General features: G+C 44.6%; 1 protein-coding gene across 1 annotated transcript in view; it reads left to right on the top strand.

The window, feature by feature from the left end:
* exoc2 (exocyst complex component 2) overlaps positions 1 to 18,546 on the top strand; it is a 54,849-nt gene that overhangs the window by 34,261 nt on the left and 2,042 nt on the right. The window contains exons 12-26 of the mRNA XM_076045359.1: positions 5,336 to 5,449; positions 5,815 to 5,939; positions 6,520 to 6,588; positions 6,678 to 6,835; positions 7,323 to 7,444; positions 8,709 to 8,770; positions 8,998 to 9,078; positions 9,376 to 9,435; positions 9,718 to 9,776; positions 9,896 to 9,965; positions 12,233 to 12,349; positions 13,955 to 14,096; positions 16,967 to 17,022; positions 17,102 to 17,224; positions 18,406 to 18,467. Of these exons, the coding sequence (XP_075901474.1) occupies positions 5,336 to 5,449; positions 5,815 to 5,939; positions 6,520 to 6,588; positions 6,678 to 6,835; positions 7,323 to 7,444; positions 8,709 to 8,770; positions 8,998 to 9,078; positions 9,376 to 9,435; positions 9,718 to 9,776; positions 9,896 to 9,965; positions 12,233 to 12,349; positions 13,955 to 14,096; positions 16,967 to 17,022; positions 17,102 to 17,224; positions 18,406 to 18,467 (1,420 nt within the window). The remainder of the gene's footprint in view (positions 1 to 5,335; positions 5,450 to 5,814; positions 5,940 to 6,519; positions 6,589 to 6,677; positions 6,836 to 7,322; positions 7,445 to 8,708; positions 8,771 to 8,997; positions 9,079 to 9,375; positions 9,436 to 9,717; positions 9,777 to 9,895; positions 9,966 to 12,232; positions 12,350 to 13,954; positions 14,097 to 16,966; positions 17,023 to 17,101; positions 17,225 to 18,405; positions 18,468 to 18,546) is intronic.

Raw genomic sequence — 18,546 nt, forward strand, 5'->3', positions numbered from 1 at the left:
GATTGTAAATCATCCAAAATTTTTTTACAATTTAGACGCAAACTACCTTTTAAAAAGTGTGTTGTTTCACAGTGGAAAAATAAATATCTCAAAAGTCTCCTTTAAGATATCCAGGTATCGGAAGCTGCGTTTCCATGACAGTTTTTCGCAAAATCAAAACGATATTTCTCAAGTTTCAACATAGTACAGTTGCCATTTGCAGGGGTTTCCATTGAATGGTGTGAAGCGCGTAAGCCATAATTCTGAATATGAATATGAGCATGAGTAGAGTACTCAAGCCCGGTATCGGTACCGATATTGGTATCGATGCAACCCTGCGTTTTTTTCCCGTAATTTTTCAGTAGTAATTTGGGTAGCATCCCAGAGTGGCCCTCATTAAAACAGCCCTGCACTGCAGGTCAAACTTTCACTCTGTCAACCAGTGAGCCTCCTCCTGTTTATGACTTCCTCTATTTGCGAAAAAAAATAAATAAATCACACGCAATAACCGGCCCCGCCCTCGTTTTCTCTGTCAGTGCAGTTTTTGTTGTTTGCCACAGACAGGTGTCTCCTGTCCCTTCTGCTGCCTCGCTCCAATCCACCACACACACACACACACACCTGGCAGCCATTTACCATCGTCATTCCGCACAGAGAATGAAACTCGTGCCTGCCGGAACGTCCCTCCACCCTGAGCTCCTCTTTAAACCAGCCACCGTCGCAAAACCACATCCACAACTCCCCCCCCCTCTGCCCGAGCCTTCCTCTGCCCCTCCCATCTCAGATGGCCTGAACCCCCCCCCCTCCCCCCAGGCCCACCACGTACAGGGGTACCTCACAGCTTCCTCTCAGCTGGCATCTTCTTCCTCCTCTTCCTCTTCATATCTCACTCTGAGCAACACTACCAGTCAAAAGTTTACATGCACCTTTTCATGCAATATTTTTTTTTTATCTTTACAACTTTCTCCACTGCAGATAGATACTGAAGACATCGAATATATGAGCAAGATATACAGGGGCTACCCGAAAAATTAGAACATCGAGTAAAAGTTGTTTTATTTTGGCAATTTAACATAAAAGATGAAAGCAACACATTTTATTGAGCCATTCCACGCAAACTGACATCTCAAGCAGTTCCTTGTTGTAACTTTGCTCATTAAGATTTTCAGCTTATTAAACCCACAAACTATAACTATAAACTATAAATTTTGAGGGCTTTTTTTTTCAAGCTGCAAGACCTGATCAGCAAAATCCAAAGAAATAAAAACTTGAAATATATTGATTTGCATATTATTCCTTTATATAATATGTCACATTCACCTTTTAAGTTGAATTGCAGAAATACTGCAACCTTTTCAGGAGATTCTAATTTTCTGGGTAGTACTGTAATGCATTATGCAGCAAAGAAAAACACCTTCAATAAATGCTTTTTATGAACGGTGGCTATTTTGAAGAAATTCAATACAAAACATGCTTGAGTTATTTTACACCTTTATCGTTTCCTACATAATCCCATATGTGTCCATGCGTAGTTCTGATACCTTCAGTGACAAACTGCAATGTCAATGGTCATGAGAATGAAAGAAAAGACATTCAGTTCAGAGGCTGAGTCCAAACCTTTTAACTGGTGGTGTGTATTTTACTGTCCTGTCAGCGTCGGCGCAGGGTCCCCGGGGGGTCGCTGCCTCCTCGCCACGGTTCGGCCGCCGCCATGGCGATAACTCATTTTTTCTCTCGTCTGTCTCGCGCCCCCTCCTTCCACAACACTAGGCCACAGGCCGTTCTGGTGTCATTCCGACGCGCATTAATTAAGCGCATAAATTGCCCCAAACGTGGAATAGAGCCACCCGCCTTCAAAGCCCGAAGCTCGAGTTTTCTTGCGAGGAAGCAGAGCAGCGCAAGTTGCTTCCGTATGTCTAAACAGTCCCGCCGTGCCGGCCCGCGGCTGCAATTTGACTCTGCCCCGTTCAATTATAAACTGCGCAAGTCGTACTTCCTGAGCGGCGCTTCTCCTGCCAATGTCAATACAATTAGCAGGAAATTTTGTTCTCAGGAAAATCTGTTTGTCAGTGGACAATTAGAGTGACTCTGGTATGGGCTCGTGTGACCGGGAGACATGCGTTTATGATTTTAAGGCTCAGTCAGGACCACTTGAAAAGAAAATGTGTTAATTATTACTCCCCGGGTGTATGCGTGTGGGCCTGTATGTTTTTATTTCATTCTGATTTCTCTTGTACAGACCCTTTTTAGTATACGTTGATACTTTATTTAAAGAGAACAGCACATTTAAAGTGAGTTTAAAAAAAGAAAATATCCTAAAATCAAAAAAGGAAGAACACCTTGTGAAACCAAACCAATTTCTTTCTTATTGTCTTTATGTATTTGGTGATGTCCATTATATTATACTGTCCATTGCATTTTCTTTTACTTTACTTCCTTCAAACATTTTTAAACATTTAATCATTCAATTGCAACCAACCTTTGCAAGTCTCAAATATCTGATTGTCGCTCTTCCAAGCGGCATAAAGTAACATCCATGTGAATTCACAAGCTTATAAATAATCAGTGGATTTCTTAATGCACCTGGCTTTCTTTCGAACGATGCGGCGAGCAGAGTCAAGAGATTCAAACAATAAAGCAGTGAAGCAGACCGGAACTGTCCGAAGAATACGTGCAAATGTATTGTATCCGTGCATGGAATCAGTAAGGGGCGTGTGTGTGTGTGTGTGTGTGTGTGTGTGTGTGTGTGTGTGTGTGTGTGTGTGTGTGTGTGTGTGTGTGTGTGCGGTCTGGGTCAGCGACCTCTCAGGGAACAGGAACTTAGCTGGCGACCTGATAAGGAAGTGAGCAGGTGACACACATCATCACCGCTTTGAGCGGACGCACACACACACATGCACACACACACACACACACACACACACACACACACACACACACACACACTGCTGTTCCCTTTTTGTTTTGTTTTTTTCAAGGAAGAGCACAGCGGCTTCAAGGAAGGAAAACAAGACACACGTCTCGTTTTGTGAACGTAAATAGCCTTTAGATTCTCATATTGAGCCCTGTTCACTCTGACATACACTTCCAATCAAAAGTTTGGATACACCTGTTTCTTCTTTATCTTGACAACTGTCTACACTGCAGATAGATACTGAAGACATCGGATATATGAGCAAGATATATGTCATTATGCAGCAAAGAAAAACACCTTCAATAACTCTAAATATGCTTATTATGATAGGTGGCTATTTTGAAGAATTTCAAAATAAAACGCGACATATTTTACACTTTTATTGTTTTCTACAGAATTCCACGTGCGTTCTTACGTAGTTTTGTGCCTTCAGTGAGAAACTGCAATGTCAATAATCATGAGAATGAAAGAAAAGACCCAAAATTCGTAGGGTGTGTCCGGACTTTTGACTGTACATCATGCTACACATTTGTGCATTGCAAGGATGGAGTTCAGCTGACACCTGGATCAACAGCAGCAGCTAAAGACAGGCTCTGTTGAAGAGTGTGTGTGTGTGTGTGTGTGTGTATGTGTGTGTGTGAGACAGAAAGAGAGAGCTTTGCGTGTTAACAGGTTCGAATGACTCAACTAAAAATTTCCTTACAGTTGCTCGTGTGGATGGCGGCAGCGCAGTTTCTGCTGCTCGGCCCGACCGGGGGATTTTTTTTCTCGGTACTTGCTTACACACCACATTCGGGGCCCGTGACTCACGAGCTGCACTTTTGTTTTTCTCTCTGCGTGTCAGACGTGTGTTTTGGAAATGTGGCCGTCGGTTGTTTTTTTTTGGGGCTCGATTTAGACAAAGACAGAATGTGGGCGGGAAGATTTTTTTTCTTCTTCTTCTTCTTCTTCTTCTTCTTCTTATAAAGTTGCACTTGGGAGTTTCGTTTTCATTGTAGTAAAAGATTGAATGCCCTCACATCGCCGCGTCGTTTCACTTTCAAGTGTGTTTGTCAACTTTCGCCCCCTTCGCGCCGTGATTCTAAAGAGCCGTCTCAGCGGCGAAAAGTTAATCTCACCCGGCCGTGATAAGAGGGCGTACTTGCGACGAGGAATTTCCCCTTTGCCTGCCTGCGTGTGGCTTCAAAAGCTCCCTGTCGCCACCTAGTGGGCGGACGGATGCGGCAGGTTGGCTCTCGTCTCGGAGGAAACGGCTTGGCGAGATTTCTTTCCCTAGGAACAAATAGGGATAACCACGCCCCGAACTCTTTTGATTGGTCCCTGCAACGTCTCTTTTTTTTTTCTTTTTTTTACCTTTTGGGTCATCTTGCTGATTTTCCCATCCAGTGCGCTACATGCACCACCATCGGTCACCGAGGGAAATAGTAATTGGAAGTTACACGACCGGTCAAAAGCTTAGACACACCTGTTTCTTCTTTATCTTTACTACTTTCTACACTGTATAGACTGAAGACATCAAATGTAGCAAAAATAAAAACAGTTAATACCTAAATATGCTGTGTTCTATATATTATTCTAGATCATCTAAAATATAAAACTTGTTTGAGTCATTTCACACTTTTTTTTTGTTCCATACATATTGCATATGTGTTCATTCATAGTTTTGATGCCTTGAGTGACAATCTACAATGGAAAAAGACATGACAATGAAAGAAAAACCTTTAAATCAGAAGTGTGTGTCCTGGTAGTGTACATCATTTAGAATGATGATTAACACCTGCTGACACAAGCAAGTAACCAACGTGGGGGTTTTGCCAACTTTGTCATCATGCCAAATTGTCAACACGGCAGGCAGCCAGGAGAAAGGTACAAATGATTAACAAAGCAGAAATGAAAAGTAAAAACACCAAACAATAAAATAAAATAAAAAAACATTTAAAACTTCATGTTAGGAACAAAACACTTTCAAGACAGTACGGACATGAATAACAGCGCTGAAATTTTAAATCCAGAGTGAAGAATTGGGTCCAGAGCTGTGCTTTATGTTGTCCACGGATGCTACATATAGTTTAAAGTAAACTATTGCCTACGATTATCCTTCAGTCCCACCTTGTAAACCTGCTTCACCCCCAGCACCGTCCTGGAAAGCTCGCAGCTCTTGTTGCCCTCTCGCTGGAAACAACGGGACATTCTCTCCACTCCGGGTCGGGCCAGAGACGGCACAGAACACAAATAAAGAGAAGCCGAGTGGGCTGAGGGAGGCTTGTTTTGTGTGAAAGCCCGCTGAGGCTTACAGAAGAATGTGGGAATTATGAAAAATGGCTCACTTGATATGTGAAGTATGTGTTTCTCTTTCCTTCAGTTTCATTTATGTCCCCCTTTCTATTTTTTCTTTTTCCTCCCCTCCCTCCCCTCCTTTCTCCGCTCTGCTCTGTGTGTCAGTGGGTGTGGGTGCTCTGGACCTGGAGGGGGACAGCCGGCCGGCCGCTCTGGGCAGACTGGGCCACACGGCGTCGCTGAAGAGAGGCGGCAGTCTGAGGACGCCTCGACCCAGCAGTGAGTGCTGCGACCACATCACAGGAGACACTGGCTGAGAGGGGCTTCCCTGCCTCAACGTCACTCTGACTCAGCCTTTGTTTGTTTGTGTGCGACACTTTATGACATAGGCGACAGTGTTTCGGGGAATCAGACTGTTTAAGATTTAGTGTAAAGCAGCAACAGTCTCGACCATAAGCGCACAAGTAACTGCTCTGCCTGGAAGCTGCTTCTTTTTCTTCTTTTTCTTTTTCTTCTTCTTCTTCTTCTTCTTCTTCTTCTTCTTCAGTGTTTTTTCTACTGCAGCTCAGTTCCCTGCAAAGCCCATTTAACACCCAAGAAGGTCGATTTTTTTTTTGACTTCATGCATTGCTTCTCTGTTGCAGCCTGGCGCTTTGAAACCCCGCAGCAGGTGCAGTTCGTAGAGAAGCTGTCGGACGTGGTGATTGGTCAGTTGCCCAACTTCTGGAAGCTGTGGATCTCTTATGTGAATGGAAGTCTGTTCAGTGAGGTGAATACATGAGGCTTGTGCAAGCGTGTGAACGCTGTTCTCCAAACGCATCAAACACAACTCAGTGACTGAAACAGAGTAAAAGCATGCAGCAGTATCGACACAAACTGATACTTTTTATATTTAATTCATTTTTCTTTTTTTTTTTTACTATTGGCTCTCATTTCAGCTCTCTCAGCAAAATGCTCATTGGGCTTCTAGTTATAACAGAAATAAATGTATATATATTTATATATGTATATATATATATATATATACGTAAACTACCAGTCAAAAATGTGGACACATACTCCAGATTTAATGGGTTTTCTTTCATTTTCATGACTATTTACGTTGTAGATTGTCACTCGAACAAGCCAGTCGATCTAGAAATGCTCAGGTTGTCACTTTTCTTACTTGTTGTTGATTTGGTGTTTAGTTGGCCTGCCAGTTAAGACATCTTAAAGAGCTGAACAAGTCAGTTTTTCACATTAGGGCCCATTTAGCAGCAATCTGTAGACTTGGTGTAAAGTGAATTAAAAAAAAGAAAAGAAAAGGCCTTTCTTCTGCAAATATTTCCTGTTTTTGTGCCTTTCTGCAGACCGGAGAGAAATCTGGGCATGTGGAAAAATCGAAGAAGAACGCCCGGCAGAGACAGAACGATTTCAAAGTACGTTCTAACGCAGTGACGTCGTTTTCTGGACGACGGTCATCCTCCGTGCAAGCTGATGATGCGTGATTGTCAATTCCGTCTCACAGAAAATGATCGAGGAGATGACCCATCGGCTAGTGAAGCTCATTCGGGGGGCTCTTCTGCCGACCACCCTGCCGCGCCCTGAGCTGAGTCTGTACGGCGGCTGGGAGAACAAGACGGAGCTGACCGGAGCCTGGCTCACGCAGATCATACACACCGTGAGGTATTCTGCACACTCTGCTTCTGCATGTGACACGACAATAGCACAACTCTGCAGCAGATGATGTTGATGATTGGCTTAGTATTATTGTCTATATTATCAATCCAGCACAAAGCAGTCTGGTGTTATTCTTTCCAAAAGATTGCATCTCTTCCTGCCTGGTGTCCAGTTTTTGCTCCTCACTCTAAATGATTATTTCTGCTTTGAAGCAACTCTTGATTGTAGCCAATGACAGAACTCTGTCACTGATATTAGTCTTGGCCTCAGCTAGCCAATCAGTTGTCTTTCAATCTGTAGTCCAGTTACTTTGCTGAAATGAAAGGGCATTAGAGCATTTTGTAAAAAATTGTCATGAGGGATTAAATCAATAATCTTGGTGCCCAGTTAAATATAATCCACTTTAAAGATGCCGTTCAGAATTTTAATCTTAATTTTAAATTCACCACTCATCGACTTCTGTGGAGCAATATTGACTTGTATGCTTGTCCAGGGCTTGTCACGAGTCTCTTTCCGCTCTGGAGATCCCAAATGATTTGCTGCAAGTCATCCAGGATCTGCTGCTGGAGTTGAGAGTTCACTGTCTCATGGTGACTCTGCTGCACACCACAGAAGGTGAGCCTGCGATGGGATGGGGGGGGGGGTCGTTTTACTGGGGAGCTATATGCAATATATATCTTCCATATTAGCCCAGTTCAGCTTTGTTTTCATAGCACCGTATCAGTTTTTACAATCTTGGAGCTACATATAGAGCAGGTCCAGACTCTGCACTCTTAATGACATGACATGACAACGATTGAGAGTAGTACAGAAGACCAGCATCAGGTATGAATACAAATCAATACCTGTCACAGTTGATTTGGACTTTAGAAGGAGCAAAACCAGTGCCTCGTGGCACCAAATGGAAATCAAACGTCATATTTTCCTCTTTGCCATTATAACCTTTGCTTCTCCTATGACACTGTGTAAACAAATATCCAATGCTAATGCTAATCTCATTGCTAATCATGAAACAACCTTCTACAGCGGTAGCTTAAATTGTAATTTACAGGTGCACAAAACACAGCGCAGGACGATCACTGACCATCCAATGCTTACGTGACCAGTAAATTGATATCCACACAGACTCTCTCAGTCCACATTGTCAGCTAGAAATCATCCTAAATGTGAATTAAGAATAAGAAAATATCATATAGATAATATTATTTATAGTCAGCCTTATTAACAGTAACATATTGTGAATAGTTTTGTTCATAGTATTTTCGGACTTGCAGGATTTGCTGTCTGCATGTTGCAGAACATTTACTAAAACTAAATCCCTGCAGAACCTTTAGCAACACTAAAAACAACGGTCTGGAGGGATTCAGTTTGTATGCAACCAAGATGCAGAGGGAAAAGGTTTTTTAGTTCCACAGCACAAGCTTGCCGCTGCCTTGCACATGGGCATTACACAGGATTTCCACTCTAAAGGTTGCTGCTGCGGTCGTCTTACAGGGCAGAATCTTCCGGAGAAATGCAGCGTTCCTTGAGTGAGATTTCGATGCCGACTGCTCCTTGTCCTCTTATGCATTGTCCAGGCCAGTTGTGCAGCAACGCCTCCGAGAGTCGAGTCAGACAACGCTCAGTTTCACTTGTGGTTTACGTGTGGTCATTTTTAGAAGATCGGCTTGTTTTCACTGAACTCACCCCACACTTGTGGTCTTTGCTGAAGGCTATGATTTAGCATTGTGTGGTTCTCCCCCCCCCCACAAACCTTTAACCATGCACATCTTCCGCTTTATTAACACCATCGGGAAATAATCCCTCGATTTAGGTTGTTTTCAAAGTTTCATTCTGATATGCTCAGATGATTTCAGTCGGCTCTTTTTATTGCTCATAGATGTCAAGAGGCTGGCTGAGAAGGAGGACTGGGTTGTTGATAATGAGGGAATTACCAGTCTGGTAAGTAATGAATAATGAGTCACAAAGCCACAACATTGTCTTCCCAAGAACAAGCGTAAATAATTGATGACATTTTCTAAATTCAAACATTTTTCCTAAACACTATTGATAATGTAAAAAAAAAAAAAAAAAAAATGTAATCACGTTTTAAGTCTTTAACATGTGCTTCTACCCCACGTGATGCATTGTGTTCCATTAACTGTCACCATCTCTTTGTGTGTTTGCAGCCGTCACAGTTTGAGCAGTGCCTGGTGCAGATGCTGCAGTCTCTCAAAGAGCCTCTGGAGGTCAAACCAGGAGAAATCAACGTGAGAAGAGCTTCTGCAAGCCTTTATTGCAGATAAACGCAGTCGATACAGCAGACAGACCAACGCCACTGTCCAGCTTGGGATTCTGAAATTGAAAAATCCCATGTGTGTTTAGTGACTGTGAGATGATGGAAGCTGCTTCATCTTCAGTGTTTTTCTGACGCTCTTTCTGAAGTGTAGAAATGAGAAATAGTTTTCTAGTTGTTTCTTTTTGGATTCAGTCGGGTTTGATTTGATTCTTTCCAAGAATAATGAGAGGGAAATAACTTCTAACGTATTGCTGCTGTCCAACTGTAGGTACTGCAGTTGGAGCAGGTCCAAGACCAGGCCACTGAGCTCAGCATGAGCATCATGAAGGTGAGAACAGTTAGATGCCCTTATCATGGATGTTGCGTCATTTCTTTTTATTTTCAGTCTATACACATAAATGTCAAAGGATTTATCAAACCTATTGACATAATAATTATGCAGCAAAGGAAAAAACACCTTCAATAACTCTAAATATGCTTTTTTATCAGTGTTGCATCGCGTAGTTTGTCAGCGTTCTTGTCCCAACCTGCAGTGTCACACCTGAGTGTGAGCTGGGAGTGATGAGCAAGGCACTGTTTTGCTTTCTCACATGCTGTGCGTTTGACGCAGGAGTTCATAAACTGCTTGGAGCAGCTGAGCACGAAGACCGACAACGCCGATTCATCTCAGTGAGTAGCCGACTGCCTCTCTTCTCGTTATTTCTCTGAATTCTTCCTTCTTTTTTTTTCTCTCCGTCTCTCTCTCTCCCTCTCTCTCTCTCTAACGTGATCTGTTCTGTCTCGTCCAGCGACATCTCAGTGGACCTGTCCTCTCCGGATCGGTTTCCTGGCTCTCAGGAGGGCTTCAGTCCAACACCAGTGAGAATTATTCCTTCTTTTTTTTAATAATTGTTCCTTTTTAATAAAAGAAAAGGAAAAAAAATCCCACATCCGGGGTCCAGCCAGCAAAGAGAGGAGAGGAGAGGAGAGCAGAGGGCCGACGTTGAAGCGTCGGCCCTCTGCTCTCCTCTCCTCTCCTCTCCTCTCCTCTCCCTTCCTCTCCTCTCCTCTCCTCTCCTCTCTGACTGTGTGGCTGCTCCACTCATCTAAACTCACCAAATGGCATCTGGCTGTTTACCGGCCGCGGACAAGAAACATCGAATCCTCATTTCCTGTAACTTGTTTGAAATGTTGGGTGCATGGGGGGGGTTGAAGCGGCGGCGGCGGCGGCGAGGGGGAGGAGGAAGGAGAGCAAGGCACATCATGCTTCTGGTAAAAGGGAAACGGAGCAAGGTGCAAGTGGGGTTTCCCCCTTGCAACCAGCGTGTGTAGCAGGGTGAGGCGGCCCTGACTCACCCCGCTTGGCTCGCTGCTCTTCAAAAAAAAAAAAAAAAAAAAAAAAAAACTGCCGTCGATGATGTTTTTCTTCTCGCCGTCTCAGGGCCACCAAAATGCACCAAGTGCACCAAACGCACCAAAAGCACCAAACGCACGTGGTCTTTGCCGCTCGGGAGGACGGCAATGCGCTGTTGGTGTTTTGCGCAATCCTGTTCTTCATCGGTCAGGGGAAGCGAGGAGAGGTGGGAAAGGGAGTGCAGAGAAACGTGGGGGTGGAATGAAAGAGCGACGGAATTGAGCCTGGATTTGGACTGAATGTGTTATTTGTGTGGCGGCTACTGAAGAGGCGGTTCAGAATCTTGGCCATCGGGCCTCAGTGGAGGCGGTTGCAGCCCATTTGTAACCCAGTCTTCTCGTGTCGCGGAGTCCGCTGCTGCTAGGCTAGCACGAGTCAATGGTTTTCAGTTCAAACGCCAGACCGTCGATGGCAAACGCCTGTGATGGTGGAATAATGTTAGAAATTAAACTGTCATTGCGTTCTGCGGGACGGGTGTCTCAGCAGCAGCGTCGCGACGCTTCCTGTAGTTGGCAGTAGCAGGCAGCGGCAGGGGGATTTGCCAAACGTCACAGAATTGTCCAGTATTTGGCAATGTATTGGTGCATCCTGTTTTGAATGGATACGGGTCGGGGGTTTCCCCCGTATTGTTAAGTTGTCTCGTACGTCGATTTATTTTCAATGCAAACTCACGGCCGTTTCCACAGAGATCGCGTTCAAAACTGTAACCTGCGTAGCTGCAGGCAGTACCACTGCACGACCCACTCGCAACAACTGCGTACTGGCTGCTAGCTTGCGTACAGCAGTAGGCTATGAATCAGTATCGCTGGTTCTTTTCAGCTTTATTTATTTCATTCCTTTGTAGAAGCCTGCACTTGATCGATTGTTGTGTAAAAGTTCTGTTCAATTGAAAATATTTCAGTACAATTTACACATTCGGCTTATTTCTAATGTCTACTGGGAACAAAGCAGTTCAAACTGTGTGGACCATAGACTTTTTTTTGAAACCCTATTTTAGCAGACCTTTAACCAGACCTTCTTAGCAGTGGGTTGAAAGCACCTCAGTCACTAATGATATAGAGGTGTTCCACTCCTCTCAGACAGTCGGGGATGTTCGACTTGTAGGTTTAAAAAAAAAAAAAAAGAAATAGTGTCTTGCACTGCTCATCACTTTCTCTGTCCCGACTCCTCTCTGTTCAAGCCTCTTGTCTTTGTGTGGGCTTGATTGTCATGGCCATTGAAAAACACACACACGCACATGGACACAAACTTTTGTTTTTGGGGAATTCATTTCAAAAACAGCAGCTTGGTTGTTTGGATCTGATAGTAAATTAAATGTAAAGATTTGTTTGTCGTGTGAAAATAAATGTACAAAAATATGAAGAGTTTTTTTTTAGTAAAACAAACATGTCGAGCCATAAAGCAGCAAATCTTGAGTGTTTTTGGAGTGCATTTCATACAGAGACCAAGTTTGAACAATGTCCTTTAATTTTAAACCATCATTAAATCAAAGTGTCTCATTTATATTGAGAATTACAAAGTGGGGTCATTTTGAAAATGGTAAAACATAAATGTGGACTGTTTTTAAAATATATTAAAAAAAAAAAAAAAAAAAGCTTTTTGCAACATTGTCATGTGCTCAACTATGTATTGAGTAGTGTGTGTGTGTGTGTGTGTGTGTGTGTGTGTGTGTGTGTGTGTGTGTGTGTGTGTGTGTGTGTGTGTGTGTGTGTGTGTGTGTGTGTGTGTGCAGGAGCAGCGTCTCCTGATCATCCTCAGTAACTGCCAGTACCTGGAGAGACGCACCTTCCTCAACCTGGCCGACCACTTCGAGAAGCACGGCTTGACGGGGACGGAGAAGATCACGCAGGTCGGTGGCTGCTGCAGCCGCTGCTTCCTCTCAGCGGCAGCGGCAGCAGCAGCAGCAGCAGCAGCAGCATGTGATCAGGCAGTGATGGCGGCGCCTCGCTCTCTCTCTTCTCAGCAGAGATGAGACTTCTCTTTAGAAGAAATGCGACCAGTAAAGGTCACGGTCGTACGAGATCACTTCCACCTTTAGACCTCTTTCCTATCTTTGCGCACACACACACGCACACACACACACACACACACAAAGCGACAGCATGACTAATGGCTGAATCACAATGCAAAGAAGTGTTGCTTTGGTTTTCCTGTAAAACCAAATGAGCATTATTTTTCACTGAAAGGTTTTGAGCGGCGCTTATCTCGGCCGCATTAATATTTCTGATGAAGAATAGACGGCCGGTTATCATCACCGGGCTAAGTCAGCCCCACCACACCGTTTCCCAACGCTGACGCTGCTCGCTCTGCACCGTGCAACATCCTCCACCTTTGAATTTCCTAAACAGGATGTGTTACAATAGTGACGCATGTAAAACAACGTGGAATATTAATTGTTGTTATTTGTTGTCCAGTGCAAAATACAGACTTGCCAGTCAACAGTTTGGACTCAGACTTCTGATTCGACGCTCGATTGTCACCTTGGATGAACTATGGATGAACGCGTGTGGGAAATGTATTAGACAGAAACGTGTGAAATAACTCAGACAAGTTTTATATTTGAGAGGATCTAGAACAGCCAGCCTTCATATCAAATATATAGAACAGCACACATTTAGGTATTGAACATTATTTTTCTTCTGCCACATTAATCCTCATATCTTGCTCGTATATTTGATGTCAAGGTAAAGCAGAAACAGGTGCGTCCAAACTATTGACTGCTGGTGTAAATCTAAGGCCGCTTCTTTTTGTGTGTGTGTGTGTGTGTGTGTGTGTGTGTGTGTGTGTGTGTGTGTGTGTGTGTGTGTGTGTGTGTGTGTGTGTGTGTGTGTGTTGGGCTCTTGTACAGAAAGTGGACCCTGGCATTGGTGGTTCGCCATGTGGTTTGACTGAACTTTTACTTTTGCTTTTACTCGGGAAGTCAGTCAGCCCACTTCGTGTAAGCGACGATGGCGAGTTGATGCGAAACTCCTCCAGATTTTTTTGCACCGGCATTTCAAGCGCCATCGTTTGCTTTTGCCTGTCGTCAGGTGTGGGTGCTGCTCAAGTGCAAGTGAGATGATGAGGATTTGCGTGACCTTAAAGGCATCCTGCAAGTCTCACATCAGGAATTGTGATGTTGAAAAAAAATTATAATAAAAAAAAAAAAACTTGTTTGGGCCCCCAGTGCGCTGACTCACTAGCTTAGCAAGGTCCAGATGAGCCTGATGGGTTCATTGCTACCTGAACGTTTAGATGCATGTTTTGAAGGCACCGCCAGGAGAGACACTCATCACTCCCGCTGTTACACAATGACAATCGAGTCTATTCAACTCACTGCAAAGCCACAAATAGCTGACAAACACCAACGCTCTTTCCCAGTGGTGCTGCGTGTTTTCTAGTTGCAGTGTTGCAGCAGGAACCGCTCGTGCTTCGTCTTTCTTGCCTCTGACGTGCGCGTCTCTGCCGCTCCCAGGTGAGCGTGCGCACCGTGCGCCAGCTGGACCGGAGCCTCTTTGAGACCTACATCGAGAGGCGGGCCGACCCCATCGCCGGCTCGCTGGAGCCCGGCATCTATGCCGGATACTTCGACTGGAGGGACTGCCAGACGCCTGCAGGTAACCTCCAGGAAGCCCAGTCCCATTGACCATGGATGGATGGATGGATGGATAGACAGATGGATGGATAAATGGATGGATGGATGGATGGATGGATAAATAGATGGATGGATGAATAAATGGATAAATAGATGGATGGATGGATAGATGGATGGATAAATGGATAAATAGATGGATGGATGGATAGACAGATGGATGGATGGATGGATGATAGATAGATGGATAGACAGATGGATGGATGGATAAATGGATAGATGGATGGATAAATAGATGGATCGATGGATGGATAAATAGATGGATGGATGGATAGACAGATAGATGGATGGATGGATAGACAGATAGATGGATGGATGGATAGACAGATAGATAGATGGATAGACAGATGGATGGATGGATAAATGGATGGATAAATGGATGGATAGATGGATGGATAAATAGATGGATGGATGGATAGACAGATAGATGGATGGATAATCAGTCATCAGTTGATAAAAAGTGCTGCTATTCTGCAGAGAGAGACTATTGCCTCTCACAGACTATAAGCAACATTTTTTCGTGCCACTTCAAGGTCAGGCTGGAATGTTGCACCATCATCATTGAAGGATATTATTATTGGTTAATTGGTTTATGATTGCTATTTTATTTTTAAATGTGTTATTAGTCCATGGACAAATGTTGCTGTTGAAATTTAAATCAGGAGGCTGCAAATAAAAAAAAAAAGGTTTACGATTTTTATTTACATGTTAATTGTTTTAATGTGTTGGTTTTTTTCTTAATTTGTAATTTGATTTTGCCTGTGCATAGTATGAAGTTATTTATTGTGTAGTATTAAGCTTTTGCTTGTTGCATATTCAGTGTTGCAGCCAAACTCCATATGAAAAGGTTCACTGTGACGAAGACTTTCTCATGTCGGCCTGCAGCTTCGTCCCCACTGTGTATTTGAGTTTGAGGAAGAAGAGCCTGCATCCTGCACCTTCTTGTGCACATGCTCAGTAGCTGCGTTTCCGTGACAGTTTTGCACAAAATAAAAGCGATATTTCTCGAATACACAAATTCTCAAAAGCACAATTGCGACTTGCAGGTGTTTCCACTGAATGGTGAAATTCCACTGTATGGATCCGTCTGAAAAAACCACCTCACGAGAGCCTCCAAACCTTTCAGCCGTGTTTGAGAGGTTTTTCCAAGTTGAGCCGCTTCCATCAGCAGGTTTTATTATGGCCATATTTAGGCTTTGTGCATCCCAGTGTCAGCTGACCAGCCCAGCATGTTGTGCTGCTGCAGTCCCAGGTGCTCCTGGGATGCAACCGCCTCGACCTCTAGCAGGCAGAGGAGACGGGCGGCGCCTCCTAGACTGCAGTACCACCTCCTTTGAGCTGCAGGTGATCACAACCTGTTTCCAGCTTCCAGCCTGAACGCTGCTGCGTGTGAACGTGACATATAAAATAATGTGTTGTGCTGTGTTGTGTGTAAGCCGGGGGCTCTTTGATGGCTTACCGTCACAACGCCCGGTCTCACTCACTGACTCGTCACCTTTTGGTATTTGTGATTGGCTGTGGGTGTCGCAGGCACTGTGGCCCCCTCCCCCAGGTGAAACTCCACGGTGCAAGCGTGGTTAACCTCTCTGCTCACTGCATGATGCAACGCCCCAGCGCGGGGGGGTTTGCGAAGGCCCCCTCTGTGGCTTTTTCTTCTGTTCGGATGGGCAACGCGTCGCCGTCAGACTGCCTTTTTTTTTTTTTTTTTTTTTTAGGATGAGCGTTGGCCGAAAGTTCATCCTCGCTGCGAGGTGCGTTCGCTGCCTGCATGTGAAACAGGAACGTTTTTGCACAGCAAAACCGCACATCTGGGATATGATACTTTCACTTGTCGCACTTTTTTTTGTGTGTGTGTGTGTGTGTGTGGGAGCTTGTGTTAGTGTGGGGGTGTTGGGCGAAGTTCTCTCAGCCTCTGTATCCAGGCAGCACGTTACTGGCTGACGAAAAGAAAGCGTTTGTGCACCTTTTTCATTTTTCAGGTGCAGTCATTGACTCATAGTGCGAGATTTCACTCACCCAAAATACCTTTCTTGTTCGACGCAACCTTTTACATGTAAAGTTTGCATGCACAGCTTTGATAATCGCGACGGAATGTCACGTGCCGACACGTTGTGGTTCCACTGTCCACTCTCTCTCAGGCTTTGGGTTGCTAGCAGTGCGTGAAGCCAACGGGCCGACGCTTCTTTCAATCGCCCGGCCAGCCTTGAAGCAGAACCTCGGGAGTAATTCAAGGCCTTTTCCTGCCACATCGGTGAAACAGTCGGCCGTTTTCAGCCTTCAAACAATTCCACCGCTAGGATGAAACCAGTTAGAGCTCTTAGCGATTCTCAGTCCTTGAAATTGTGTGGAGACGCTCGCCACCTCTGAATGCTTTTATGGTAACTTTCTATTTCATCCAGTCACTTTCACATGGCTGCCAGCCCCTCTTGTTTCTCCAGGGCTGGAAACCAAAAGCAGCTTCATGATGAACGGCAGAAATGTTCTCTGTTGTGTTGGTTTGACGTCAGGCGTCACACAGCAACATTGATTTTTCAGCGACTCTGCAACACAGTCTAGTCTTCATTCAACATATGCACCTGTTTTTTTTCTAGTTTCTGTTTTTGCAATGTCAAACAAAACTCAAGTGGAATTTGGTGTCAAGCTTGGGGATGTGTTGAACCACCAACAGAACCTCCACCTTCTCCTTCAGGTACCTGGTCCACTGTGACCCGGTTCAACTGAAGAACACAAAAAAAATAGCCTCCGTGTGAACGGCCCCTAAATGTGCATCTTTATTTCTTTCCGCGGTCCATTTTCCGTGGTTCTGACTCAATGTTGCAACTTCTCCTCCCTCAGGTGTGAGGAACTACCTGAAGGAAGCTCTGGTGAACATCATCACTGTTCACGCTGAGGTAAAACACACAAACAAACGAAAGAACGATGAGAAGAAGCTCCTGTCTCTCGGCTGATCAGCTCTCTGCCTCTCCCAAGGTCTTCACCGTCTCCAAGGACCTGGTGCCGCGGGTCCTGTCCAAGATTGTGGAGTCGGTGGCAGACGAGATGTGTCGCCTCATGCAGTGCGTGTCCTCCTTCAGCAAGAACGGAGCCCTGCAGGTAAATGGCGCGGTGCAGGATTCCCACAGTGAGCGCAGATCAGTTGAGCAGCCCCACTCAGACTCTGACTCATAAGGAGACCCCTCAGGCTGGGGAGGGGATTTCACCCGTTGTTTCTTCTAACTGCTGACGGTTGGGGTCAAGACAGGTGAGGGTCGCGCTCGCGGCCCAACGCTCTTTTAAACTAACCTGCTCGCTTGGACCAGAACCCGAAGTAATTCAGGCTTTTTCGCGCCACATCGGTGAAGGAAATCTCATCTCCACTATAAAGATGAAACCAGTAAGAGGTCATGGAAGCATTGCTTCCACACTGGGAAAAAAAACTAAAACAAAACAGGGATCAGTGTCACATTATAACATGAAACTATCACATTATAACGATATAATTGTCACGAAAAAATGTGAGAGTTTCACATTATAACGCTTTCACGTTTTAACACGATCATTATAATGTAAAAATGCCAAGCTAGCGCGTTATTTCGTGAAAAGTATCACGTAAAAACCTGAAACTGTCACAAAATAACCTGATAGTTTCGTGTTGGTTTTGGGTTGTTTTTTTTTTTTTAGTATGGCAGCATTGCGCTTCCGAACATCCCAACATTAATTTCATGGATGGTGCTCAATAAATTCAGTATCTCACTCTGCCTCCAACCGAGTTTAAAGTAAAGTTTAATAGAATAATGCAAGTGAGACGTCGTGCCTTTGTTTGCCAAACATTTCACATGAAAATGCTCGCCAAATTACGTGACGGTTTCACGTTAGAACGTGGAAAATTATCGCGTAACAAACGTTCTAGTTTTCACGTTACGATGGCGATACTGAGCCCTGTTTTGTTTTGTTTTTCTGGTGTGGCAGCAGTGTGTTTCCGTAAGAGCTCCCACTGAATCCCAGTCCTTGACATGGTGTGGAGACGCTCGCCACCTCTGAGTGGTTTCATCAGAACTTTCTGTTTCCTCTCACTGTCACTCTCAGGTGGCTGCCAACCTTCTCGTTCTCCTGGGCTGCAAACCAAAAGCAGCTTTATGATCAACGCTAGAAATGTTTGACGCCATAAATCACACAGCAGATGGATTTTTCGGCACTGTTCACTCGCAGCAACTCTACAGCGCAGGCGAGGGTCATTTTATTTATTTTTTTATTGTCATTTTAATCCTCCTGCCCCTCCCGACTGCTTCCAACAGGCTCGACTGGAGCTCTGCGCCCTGCGAGACGCCATCGCCGCGTACCTCAATTCTGAAAGCAAGTAAGTGCAGTGCAGAGCAGTGCATGCAATGGTGCCTTGCAGAGGCCCAAGACGGGAACTGGCTCGCTGGCGCTGATTT

This window comes from Nelusetta ayraudi, unplaced genomic scaffold (assembly GCF_046127955.1).
Source record: "Nelusetta ayraudi isolate G7.1 ecotype Tasmania unplaced genomic scaffold, CSIRO-AGI_Nayr_v1 ptg000084l, whole genome shotgun sequence".
NCBI classification, from domain to species: domain Eukaryota; kingdom Metazoa; phylum Chordata; class Actinopteri; order Tetraodontiformes; family Monacanthidae; genus Nelusetta; species Nelusetta ayraudi.